General features: G+C 28.6%; 1 protein-coding gene across 1 annotated transcript in view; it reads left to right on the forward strand.

The window, feature by feature from the left end:
• The window catches only part of LOC108774826 (octopamine receptor beta-1R), a 48,614-nt gene extending 35,864 nt beyond the window's left edge, over positions 1-12,750 (forward strand). Inside the window, exons 2-3 of the mRNA XM_018541033.1 lie at positions 4,917-5,138; positions 12,320-12,750. Of these exons, the coding sequence (XP_018396535.1) occupies positions 4,917-5,138; positions 12,320-12,626 (529 nt within the window). The 3' untranslated portion in view covers positions 12,627-12,750. The remainder of the gene's footprint in view (positions 1-4,916; positions 5,139-12,319) is intronic.
• Positions 12,751-14,192: the final 1,442 nt, after the last annotated feature.

Below are 14,192 nucleotides of genomic sequence, written 5' to 3' on the forward strand. Positions count from 1 at the left end.
ACTTTAACAAACTCATCATCTGAATTGTAAGGACATGAAGAAAATTATATTGTATACTGTTACGTTATGCGAATCACTTTTTAATTTTGACACCATTTTATTGCGAATTGACTTTTATATTTTGACAAATTATAACTGTTTAATATCTTATAGTATAGAATAATTGACAAACATGCGAAAAGTTGTGCTCTAGCACTTAGTTTCATTTAAAATATATTAGGGAATTAAATTATAAATTTTTTTATACTGAAGATGGTCACATTAATGACCGAAACGTTTATTATAATTATGTAAATTTAGTAGTATTAAATATACGAAATTTTCGCTACTTTTAACCAGCGTGTGGTATATGCTCCTTCTTCTTATTTTTATTTTTAACTCAACCACTTGATCTTTAAATAATTTGTAATATATTATTTTTTTTAAATAACATTTCTGAAAGAATGAAAGTCAAATTTTCTTTCACTCTTTTTCTTTACTAATTCTTTACTTAAAAATCTTAGACCTGGTTCAATCGATTACTTATTTTCGCTAAAAAAAAAGAAAAACGAACATCAAAGAAAACTTGTAATCTAATCTGCAAAAAGTTCCGAAAAGTAAAGTCTAGTTAGGTCAAAGCAAAGGATGAAGAAAGCTTTCGTCCTAACTTCTTCACTGTGTGAACTTATAGCTTATCGAAACGTATTGAATGCGAGCTTCCTCGATGAAATAAAATTGCCATGAATTTGTGCGTACATTTGGTGTGAATCAAAAATCTTTTTTTTTTTTGCATAAAAGAAGCAGTCTCTTTTTAAAAAAATAATTTGAACCTACTTCTGTTTCTTTTATCTAAAGCTGTTTCCGAGATTCAGAGTGTAGGGTAGGATTTTATTACCACTCTACATATGTTCTGAGTCGTATACTTTGTTTTCATATTCTTGCTGCACAATAACAAGTTTCATTCGTCTGCTTCGTTTTCACGACCGACCGAATGATTTTCCATTCTATTACTTGTGTACGCTGTGTACATATAAAGTATGCACAGACTTCCCTCCTCCTATGAAGAAAATATCTTATCGATATCTATTTTTTGAAAATATATAAATATTTATACATCGTCGTTTTACTACTTAATAAATTTATCATTAACAAAAAATATACATTTAAAGGACGTTTTTTCATTTCAAAATTATATATATTAACTGTTATAAAACAATCGAGGAAAATTTTAAATTTTAAGAAGAGCCATTACTGTTTTCTTTTAGAAACTCAAATACGATTCAAATACGAATGTCAAAAATGCTTACTTCTTGTTCTCACGTATGCTTCATATGTATATATTATAAAAATGTACGCGTATAAACAATTATACATATATAATATTTTTCTTTACTAATTGTAAGTATAATAATAAAAATAGAAAGAAGAAATCGATTTTTGTTACATATCATATATGGATTAATTAAAGACGACTTTTACTTTACTATTAGCTTTTACGTTATATCTATTCTATAACGATTAAAATATAATCACGGTTTGCTTGTTAAACATTCATTTAACGTAACTGCATAAGACGGACGATAAATGATCTTACCATGGTAATCTTACAAAGAATATTTCACCACTGCTATCGTTATCGGCGGTCTTATTTCACGCAAATTATGATCGAACTATCCTTATGGCAGCAAAATACCGCGTATAACTACTATACAGCGGCTAAATGTATCTACCATATATTCTAAATCGAGCGTAATGCGGCTGCAAGTCTTGATTTAATGAAGACAAATATGCTGCGCAATGTTTTAGTGGAACCGCGAATTAGTTTCGATTATAAGTTTTAAAATTGGCATATGGCGATGTTTATAAAATGTATAATGTCTATACAAGTAAATGTAAAATGGAGAAAATAAGACGATAATGAGATTAAATAAGAAAATTAAATATTAACATTAGAATTAAATAACAATTATGAAATTTTGTGTGTGTGTGTTGCACGCGCGCGCAATAATTCTTGAAAAGATACGCATATTCCAACGCTTTGACAATATCACACATTGTCTAAAATTTTATTATAATACAGTAATATATACAGTCGATCAAGTTAACATGTGATAAAAATCTTAAATTTTGTGACTATAAATATTTGTACCGATAAGAATATTGTGATTGTTTATTTGATAGAATCTCAGAAGTTTCCAATCTCTTTGTACTCATATAATACGATATCTAATTTAGCTTCAGACAATGCTTTCCGCATTCTCCTTATGCCATAGCTAGTGTTTATGAAAAAAAAAAAGCTTAGTTGAGAAGCATCATCCAAGTTTGCTCCTGTTTCGAGAACGAGCGTAACTTGGAACGCAAGTTCGCGACTGAAATACGAGGTTCGTGTGATATTCTTTTTGTTAAAAGCCGTGGTTGCCGAGATTCGTGAAGTAATATGGAAGTAATATCGAAGCTCTTCAGTTGATCTCGAACTTTTTAATTGAACTAGCTTATATAAACAATTTATCAGGTTACAAGATTGACCTTGGATTTATTTTTTAATAAACAATGAGAGAAGCCTTAAAACTTACATTTATCTCGTAGACTACGATTATAAGGAAAAATTGTGTACTGTGCTTATTGTAATTTCCTATATCTATTGTTATTATTTACATTGATCGAGATATAATTTTGCAACTTACATGATATAAACATATTTATATCGTGTGCAACTTTTTTTTCCCATTTATCTCTTTCTCTTTTCTCTTTAAATATATAAAATCAAGATATTAATCTACGTTCAGTATCTAAGCGAATATCTAAGCTGATATCGGGATAAAGCGGTGAACTACCAAAGTTTAATTGCGTTTGCTTTCAGTAATGAGGGAAACTTATTTGTAAACTACTCATTTATAAACTACTTATTTAGGAGATATACTAATTAGTAATTCAAAGTTTGATAACTTTGATATTCTCTATTTTATTCGTAATTACGTCGCGCGCGCAGATATAATCGGAATTTTTAAAACGTAAGTCTCTCTCTCTCTCTCTCTCTCTCTCTCTCTCTCTCTCTTTCTCTTTCATTGTAATCTTTCTACTTATACAAGACATCTTAAAAAATTAGATGATGATTACATTTTGTTTTTCATATCATTAATATTGTTTGAAAAATATTTAAAATGTAAATAAATAAAATATTTTAATATATGTACATAAATGTTTAAAAAATTTTAATAATCAAATATATTTAAATAAGTAAAAAATTCAATAACAAAATATCTCTTTTCAAGATGTTACATCTGTATTAGCATATTTTCTTTCTAATAAAATTAAATACATAAATGTTTTTCCTCTTGATTTATGGATAAAATTAAAGCTCACATATATTTTACAAATATTTTACGATATTAATTCTCGCGAACACGAGTTTAAAGTTATATTTTCCCATGAATCTGCTATAAGTACGATGAAATGGACGTTGTTAAATCGCGTGGGCGAAACAACTAAATCGAATAACGAATGCAATATTTGAATGCAAAAGCTCACCAACAAGTACATATATATAACGTGCAATTTTCTAGATTATATATCATATAGCATATATCATAGCATATATCATAATAGTATATATATGAAAGTAAACACATTAATACACCTTCTCATAATATCGGAGTAACGTTTTCCTAGTTCTAATTCAGGAATCACTCTAATCTTGGAAAAATAAATTATATGTCCTTTTTTTTTATTTTAATTTTTCATTGTATAATCAAATTATTATATTATTATTATGTCCAATAATAACAATAATAATAAAATAATCTAAAAAGAATTTAATATTATAAAAATAAAATATTCAAATAAAATATTAAAAAATTCTTTTATATATTAAGTCTTATAAAATTTTTTATTAAGCTGCAATGAAAAATTTAGGTCGGAAGGTCAGAGTTCAAGATGTCCAATTGTACTGCAGCGAATTCAAAATGGAAGTAACAATGAAATAGTCGTATGTCGGGAAGACATTAAATTCATGCGGTTTAGCAGGCTGAAAAGGTAGCGTACGTGAAGTAAATTTGGATAACGGCCAAGTGGTGATAAAACCAACGGTGCATCGTACTCGCGGTCAAGAAGGTCGAAGTTGAATAAACATTGGTGACACGAATTTAAACAGCTAAAGAAAGCAATAATTTAGCAAAAAACATACCGCAGTAAATTATCAAATCTAATAAGTCTAATAAATAACAAATATTAATTTTTATAAGAATTTCTTCTCGGAGATTATCCGTAACTACTGTCTAGAATACGTCTACATCTAATTTCTTTTAATTTTCAAATTTTATTTTTCAATTAAAGGACTTAGGCTAATTCTACAATGTGCTTTTTGTTTCCGGTTTCTTGCTGTTTGTCTCTTGCCTTTTTGATCAAGAAGGCAAGAGATAAACAACAAGAAATAGGAAACGAAAAGCACATTGTAGAATTAGTTTTACGAATTAAGACTAAGATTTAAGTATTAATATTATGTATTAATGACTTATTTTGCATAATAATAAAAGTGGTCTAGGATTGTTAATAGCATTTTACGCAACCATTATTGTAATGTATTGAAATTATTACCTAAGTATTATTAATAATACATAGTTATCTAACTTATCTAATAATATTATTTGTATTTTTTGTAAATTATTTATTTAATACTAGTTATATGTATCTAATTCTCTTTTTCAATATATTAATTGAATCAAGAGATAACTTAGAGCAAGAACTAATATTATGTAAAATATTCTTAAATCAAATTCTAACGTATGTATGTTGTATGTATATTGTGTTCATATAAAATAGAAAATATTAGTTAAATAAAAACCATTTTATAAAATATTATGATATTTATAATATTGCATAAAGTAATTATGCAACAATTATTTATCATACAATAATTTGTAATTTATTTTATGTTTTAGGAGCAAAGTCGCGGCCGCTCTGCTAAATAAACATCTGCAGATCAACGGAATCTCGGCCGGTTTGACATCTCTGCCGACCGTGGATCAATCGTCGCCGGAGCCACAACCGGAAGAGCCGCCAATAACAAGTAGCAGTAAAATGAAAAGAGAGCGGAAGGCAGCTAGAACGCTCGGCATCATCATGTCAGCGTTTTTAGCTTGTTGGCTACCTTTCTTCCTTTGGTAACGTATATTAAATATCATTTCATTCACGAAAATATACATATAGTATAGATTTAATTGCGATACGAACAGAATTGAATGAAATTTTAATATCATCTTAATTTTTTTATTCTCTCTCTCTCTCTCTCTCCTCTCTTCTTTATACGTTCTATATATGTATATTCTATTTTTCTTCCATAATATTTTAATTTTGTGTTTATTATTATCATAAATTAATTGATATGAACAAAATTCTAGCAGAACAAAGGTTATAATTAGAAAAAGAAGTTTAATTATTTAATGTTTAGTTGAAATTGATTTATTTAAAAAAATTACAAATTGTATGAAAAGAATTTTGGTTATTAACTAGGAAAGTTATTGCTTCAAAATATTACGTAGAAAATATAACTTCTTTTGATATTTATTGAAATTCAGATTAAAGATTCAGAATTTGATTAATAAAGAAAATATAATCTGTGACGAAAATGTTTTTTTTATCAGTGTGTATCTCACATGGAAAACATACCGTACAATCTGTCATGGTAATTAACGTTATTTTCTGACGCTAAATAGCGTGCAGTATGTTGGCTTCGTGTTTGCTTCGTGTTTGGTTCGTTAATTACGTGGGTGGAACGTACGTGAGGTAAATCGTTGGCGTGACGTTGCGTTATCTTTGAGAGGATTCTTAAACGCTTTTAAGAGACACTCACTCTGCGACTGGTATAATTTTTTCAATTTTTTAAAACGTTTGAATTACCTTTATTATACTAAATTAATTAAAAATCTTTAAACTTGTACTGCAAAAAAAAGAGAATCATATTATACATCTTGTTTTATATATATATGCAATTAAAAACAGTTTTGCTGAAGTATTTAAAAATTTAGCTAGAGATTTGAAAATATAATTTCATTGGACTATTAAAATAATTATGTACAATATAAATTATTTAGTTTGATAATATTTTTTGCAGCAAATTTTATTGTAATAAAGTCTTTCTGCTGCAAAAGATTTTGGCATTTTAGTAATTAATTTAAGCGTTTTATAAAATTATTTTGATGGTTCAACAAAATTGTATTCAGATCTGTATGTATCGAGCTTTTAAAAATACTTCAGTAAAATCGTTTTTTTCCGTGTAGTATTATTTCAATAGTGCTTATATTGGTTGTTAAGAAACAAAGGGAACCACTGACAGATGTTCTGTTTTACTTCGAATCCGATAAAAAGTTCGTCGAGAAAAATATTTCATTTAGTAAAGTATTTTAAACAATAGCACGTTTCCGACGAAAGACTAGTCGTGAAACTCGATAATTAATTTTGAGCGTAAATAGAACTACATGAGATGTAGCGCGTGTAGCATGCATCTTCATTTTGCCCCGTTTTGTGCAAACAATACGAGATGTAAAAAGTAAAAAATAGAAGAAAAGAATATATTGTATATACCAACTGTTTGCTAATTGCTTAATATAGAGCGATCTTACTTACTGACTCATTGTCAGTATGCAATAACTGTTTCGAGTGAGAAATATTGTTGTCGAATCAGATACGAATTGTTAACAAATATCAATAAACTCGAATTAATAAAAATGTAAACCAATGATAAATAAAAATAAAACGAGAATTTTATATACGTTGATGAATATAAATTTGAAATTCAGCATTTTTCTCAAATGATATTTTTCTTTGTTAATGATGTTATAACATTGCGTATCATTAACGAAGGAATGAATTATTTCTTTTTTTGGAAGGATCCATAATAACGATTTTATAAAATTACTAGTAATTTTATGAAATTGTATATGATTTTATGAAATTACCGATAATTATACAAGAAAGAAGACGTTTGAGAATTACTTGTATTCATTAAACTTCTATAGAATCCGTCACAGATTTTATATAATCATAGAAGATTAAGTATTCTTTCATCGTTATATATATATTATGATGAGAAATAAACATATTATGAAGATTTAGTAAGTGGATGATTGAGCATAGCAATATATAGACAGTTATTTGTAATTTCCAACATTAAATATATATATATATATAAAAAAATATATATATATATATACATTATATAACTCGTACAATATATATATATTATTTTTAAATTACTAAAGTTTTTTTATATAAAAAGAGTTGCAAAATTGAACAATACTTATAGACTTACATACATATGTATACGCAGTCTTTTATGCATTTCCTTTGAACTACGGATTCTTTGTTAAATTCAAAATAAATTGCCTCTCAACCGAAAACGTGGAAAAAGATCTATCACAACTTTTCGGTATTTGACATTTTCTAACAAAACGTTTTCAAAACATTTTTCCTATCTTTGCAACTTAAAACAAAAAACTTAAACAATTTTATTATAAAATCTGCTAGGAATATAAGTAATATAAAGAATACAGTTTTATTATTATTGATGTATTCTTATGAAGCTTATGTATAATAGTTTTTTCAAAATTTATTTTCAAATGCTTACAATTCAAAAGCAGTTTTACAATATTCCGATGTTATTCTTCTGATAAAAAGAAAAACAATTTAAAAATTCGTCGAAATTTACAGTTCAAAAGAAATGCAGTTAACAAGAGACTTATTTATTACGAAGATTTTAATATCAAATTAGTGACTATGTCATTTAATATAAAGTAGTTATTTCTCAGTAATTTTCAATAGTATTTATAGTATATAACTTTTGAATTAGATTTGAAACTTTTTTTTAAACATATATATAAATATATGTATGTATAATTGTGTGTGTATGTGTATATACACGCTCATATAATTGTACTACAAGTTTCTAGAAAAGATACACGTCAATTGAGATCAATCCCAAAAAATCGTCCATTTGAAGAATATTATCAAACGAAAGCGGATGGTCGAGGAATATTGCGCCGTGTCGCCCCAAAATTCCTAAGGGTGCACTAATGCGGAAAGGAGGCGAGAGTCGGTTGGTCGGACGGTTATATAGGGAGGCTGCGATCGATAGGGAAAAGTAGTGTATGCCGCCGTGATCTCCGGAGATTTGCAACGGAGAGAGCTTGAGGGTTGTGTGCAGCCATCTCGAAGCGAAGAAAGGATAGTTCCGGTGTGTGTCAAGTACTTCTTCTCGAGAGATATAACGCAGTGGCATGACGACATGTCACAATAGACTTGTGACGACGAAAGATCGAAAGTCAGCCATTTCTAAATTTAACTTTTTGATACAGGATTTTTTCAATAAAATGTCAGGTTTTATCCACGAAGGAATTGCGTGAGCTGTATGTGTGTATATTCAAAGTAAACAATTTTATATATAAAAATATGTACGTATTTATTTATCATAATATTTACATTTAAATGTTTTTCATGTATAAAATACACTTACAATTAATTAATTAATTTCATCTAATGCAAAAAATATGAAAATTTATACATATATATGTATACGTATATATGTATATGTACATATTTATGTTGTGCATACTTCTTTATATATATATAATATTTAATACTATAATGCGTTTACGCATCCTAAGCAAGAAATATTTATATTTAAACTGAAAAATATGAATTTATGTCTTTTCTGGTTGGTTATCTCTCCAGTTTTCAAAAATTTTTTACGGGCTTTTAACGTACGATAAACATTCATCTCTCGTATTTAATGGATATAGATGGTTACATTGCTCTTTTATGAGCCACGATATACTGTGCAGAGTTTTGAAAAAAAAACATACGAACATTTATATCTATTGCAAGCCAATTATATTTGATAAAAACTATTCATGTTGGAATATTGAATAAAAAATAGAATTTTTCTATTTTTCTTATTTTATTAAATCATTAGTTAATTTTTACGGAAATTACATATTATTTTAGTGAAAAGCAGAGAAAATTACTTTAAATTTAATTTTGGAATGTATAAACGAAAGTTTAATGTAAAATGTAAGTGATTGAATGTGGGTCCACAATTATATAAATATTTAATATTTTTTAAAAGCCAATATGATAATATATTCTAATAAATTTAGTTATATAAGAATATAAAAAAACTAACATAAAAAATTAAATTATTTTTTATCGATTAAAATGAAAAATTAAATTAATAATTTTATCAGTAAAAATAAAGTAATAAATAATAATATTTTTTGCCCAAAAATTAGGACGCTAACATTAATGGCTCTCAAAATGTAGTTGCACTAAAGTGTTTTTCTATGTAATCACTTAGTGGTTTCTTACTTCGTGAAAAATTCCTCATGAATGTCAAGAAAGTTCAATAATTCCGAGAAGGGCTGGGAAAGAGAAGTGCAATGCAAGAGAAGTCATGTTTTGCAATAATCTCAATCGATCCAAAAATCAGCAATCTTTTAAGAAGAAAAGCCAGAAATGTTTCCGTACTTGAATTTAATCGATTTTCAATCGGTTTCATATTTCAAACCTTGTTGCACTTCTATGATCTTTTCAAGTGATCCGCGGTAAAGTAAATTGCAGTATTTCATAACTGATATTTCAGTAGATATTTTACTGATATTTATATGTAACTGTTTTGCATTAAAAATATGTAATAGAATTTATATAACCTTTTATCATTTTGGAATAACAATTATAATATATTTCTATATAAAATCTCTTATAAATGCTGATGAGAACATGCCGCAACGGTCAAAGCTAGATCTCTTATGTTATTATAGTATTATAAAATGTAACATTTTCTATATTTCCTGTCTTCTATACAGTTCTTTATAAATATTTCCCTTAAGTTTTATATTATTAATTTTTATCGTTATTACTATTACTTCACAATTGCTATTACAATTGTTTAATGAAGATAAAGTGTGAAAAGCGTTAGGATACACTATCGCGATAATAACAGGTGGCATGTTGTCTCGGTGTAGGTATACTCGAGATGTACCGCGAAGGGAAAACACAAGGAAGAAACAGAACAATTCGTAGCTTTCGATTATTTGTCCGTTATCAATTGTCATTACCCTGTTTTGTTGGTGATTCCAACAATTCTCTCGCTCCGTTGGAAAAACAATGGAATTGATTTCTCGTCGCGCGATTCCACTAGTATATCGCTGTTAAATTTACTATATGGCTATCCATTTTGCTATATATTCGAGAATCGAATCTCTCTGTTCCTATTATTCGGCCGAATAATACAAGTCAATACTCTACTTCTCTCTCTCTCCCTCTCTCCCTCTCTCCCTCCCTCCCTCTCTCTCCTTCTCCCTCCCTCCCTCTTTACCTGGCCTCATTACGGGGCAAATCCTTGACCTACTTTTCCATTCTTGCCTACCAAGCTTTTTCGATTCTATTTGTCTGACACGTCTCAGGATGTCACTACTTAACTGTGTGAATATTTTCTTAAGGCAAATTGAATCTGTCAATGTAATTGAGACACGAGTAAATTTTTTTTTAATATTTAATTACGTTTTAGATGGTTCACAGTATAATATAAAAATTCGGAAGAAACATTTATTTATAATTTTATTACATGTATTATTTATAAATAAATTTTGAAACGAAATATTTTCAACCGTTCCATATACATGTGATCTCTATATGATCTCACATTATGTTATCACTGATTATAATTTATCGATCTGATACAGAGTTCATGACATAATTTTGAATAAATTAAGGTGCAGGCTATTGTACAAAAAAAGTAGGCAAAAGAAATCAAATATCGATTTGTGTAGCAATTATGTTGTACCTGAATAAAAGTTTTAAAGGAATTGTACGACGCAACGGTCAATGGGAAATTATCTCGATATGTAAAGAACTGTAGTCATTTACATGGATAGAAAGAAAGAAAGTTGACCTTAACCGATAGCCATTCTATTCTTAGTTAGTGCAGCTAATACGAAACACATAGTTCGATTTGTATTGATCAATGATGTAAAGGCGCGTAAAAACACGACGGTATTATAAGCGTTTTGTTGGAGTAAAATTTATTTTTCTTAATTAATTTATATACTCTTTTTACGGATACTGTATTAAAAATTAAAAAAAAATTAAACGGATTGGAATTTTATATAATTAATGACAGATGAAAATAGAAAGTTGAACAAATGAAAATAAATAATTACAAGAAACTGTATTAAAAATTGTATGTTTTGAAATCTTTTCTACAAATTCGATTAGCATCGATTCTTGATTTTATATTAAGTTATTCTTATTTTGCTCTTAACGATAAAAATTTTAAATAAAACTTCAGAAATATAGAAATATTGACTGCTTTCCAAAGTTACTTGGCATTTATTGAAATTTTTCATTTCTTCAACTAAAAAGAGACCTTATACGGAAATGGAAAAGTTCTAAGTAGATTCCTAGTAGATTTAGGGCAGATTCTGAAGTAGATTTTATTTTTAGCTTTATAGAATTGTGGCATTTTAACATTGAGCGATTCAATACAGTTATTTCTACATTATTTGCTGCTTTAAATCGATAAAGAGGGAAGAGAAATCGTATAACAACGCGATTCAAGAAAGATCGCGACGAGGTGGAGGATCGTCCCCCTTTGCAAGCCTTGTAAATCCATTCTTCCCTTGTCGATGGAAACAATTTCGACGTCAGGTGGATGTAGGTCACACCGACAGAAAATGAGATACTTCGTCTCTTCCTTTCCGCTACAATATACTGATCGTTGCAGATATACTATATTTTCCAGCTAAACTGTACGCATTTAGATACCTATAAAATGAAGCATATTCTGTTTTATTTCTGTATTATTATATTTTATTTAATACTTAATCACATTGTGTAAGTGTTATTACAATGTCAAACGACAAATCACCATCATATTTATCGACATACAATCTATTATAATAATATGTCGATTAATATTGTTTATTATACTTAATAATAAATGTATCATATAAAATATAGAGAAAGAAGCAGCTTCAAGAGCAGTTTTTTTAATAAAATATATTTATTATTATACATGATTTGATTATACAGCAATATTTATTATAGATTCAATAAGTGTATAATCTCTCGCATTCTGTTATATCTTCATTAAATTAATTTATTATAATATATCTATACATTTTTTTTATTTTACAGATTTTAATTATATTCATATTAGATTTATTGCATAACGTATATGTTAATAAATTAAAGAAAATTTGATTTGATACGAACAAAATTTTGAGGATATTAGTTTTACTTTACATCTTATATTTCAATGCATTAACATTAAAATGTCTGTTTGATACAGGTATATCATCACTGCTCTGTGCGACTCGTGTGAGAGCGGCGAAGTGGTGGTAGCGGTGGTGTTCTGGGTAGGCTATTTCAACAGCGCCTTGAATCCGTTGATTTACGCTTATTTCAATCGTGAGTTTCGCGCAGCCTTTCGCAAAACCCTCGAAAGCTGTTGTCGCGCGATTGGACCAGTTCACGATCTGCGCCAGGTGCATCGCAAACAGGATCTGGTGCACAGCAACGCCTCGTCCGAGTTACATGTCAACAATCAGTTGCGTAATAGCGAGATGACCAACGTTCATATTGAGGCGTGTATTTAAATGGATCACACGATCCGGTGAAGTGAAAGTAACGGTGAAACCCTTGGAATATCTTCTGAATAGAAAGAAATAGGTAAGGCAGGAGCGACAGGTAGGACTCGATAATCCCAAAAGTAAAAATCACGCAGATAAAAAAATTCGTTTCTTCCTTTTTCTATATACGAAAATGTTTAATAACTCGATAGATATCATATAAGAAAATGTATGTTAAAAATTCAATTTAAAAAAAAATTTATGTCGAAACAAAACAAATAATTGAAATTTTTGATCAACTTAATAATATATCAATATAATGGATATTGGTATTCACTATTGTCTCATCCAAGTCTTATTTCTGTGGTCTTATCTGATTAATCTCTTTGAAATAAGGTTTAAAAAAGAAATTCAGGGAATATATAATAAAACATAAGAAAGAGTAAGAGAGCATTTTAAAGAATTTATCATTGAAACTAAGACTGTGGCACGCAAAGAATTTATCATTAAAGTTAAGATTGTTTTAAATTCGTCAAACAATTTAAATAATTAAAGCTAAGATCGTGAAGGTACACGACGATCATATATATTTTCATCAAGTATTCGCAAATACCAAATACGATTTGCAAGAGAAGTGTATAGTCCCAAAGAGAGTGTGAATAGAGTATGTGCGCCATACTCATGCCTATTTCGTCCTGCAGCCGACCTATTTTAAGGGACACGTTCGTCGCTCGTCCCTAAGGGTCTATTTCTGTCACGGCAGCGTTCCATCAGGTCCGTAAATAAGGCTCCTGTCCGTTGGCAGATTGATGTTCCGATTCAGCAGTAATATTTTAGCCGTGGTCCGATAACGTCGAAATGAACTTTCCAACTAACATTTGATTCGTGCGCGAACTTCTACTTTCCTCGTGATTGACATCACATATCTATCTTTGCAACAAATTAAATTTTCTACCCATCTAAAATTGAACAAATAATATAGTGAACACCAATATAACACGGTATAATAAATTAATTATCAATGTACCTGTTAGCAAGATCAAACCTTAAAGCTTGTGTATAAAAACGTCATTCTTTTCTATTTATTTTCATCTTTAATTACTTATACATTTTTTGATAGATTAGCCGAAAAATTAATTTGTAAAATGAAAAGTTATATGTGTGCACTTAAAAATAAATTTTTTTCTGAAAAGAGAAGTTAGTATAAAATTAATTGAACAATACAAGAGAGCGTGAAAGGATTAATTAAAAGGATCTGGTGGTTTAAGGTTTTTCCGTAGACGCTGTTCCGTGATTGGAAGAGAAGTAAAGGGAATAACAAAAAGACCAAAGAAAAGGGTTGAAAGACGAGAGATAAAGCCGTTCTACTCGTTTAAGGGATCACTTTGTATATAATTGCGCTACGACAGCGCGTTTCGTTATAATCAAAGGGATTTATAATAACGAGCTCTTAGCGTTAAACGAGGTATCATTGTAAATACGAATCTGCGTTCATTTAGGAGTAACTTCGTGTATAAATGTTAAAGCGTATCATCCCTCCCGCAAGACAAATCATTTTATCGAAATAGATAAATTTATATATATATATATATA

Source organism: Cyphomyrmex costatus, unplaced genomic scaffold, assembly GCF_001594065.2.
Source record: "Cyphomyrmex costatus isolate MS0001 unplaced genomic scaffold, Ccosl1.0 scaffold275, whole genome shotgun sequence".
NCBI lineage: Eukaryota > Metazoa > Arthropoda > Insecta > Hymenoptera > Formicidae > Cyphomyrmex > Cyphomyrmex costatus.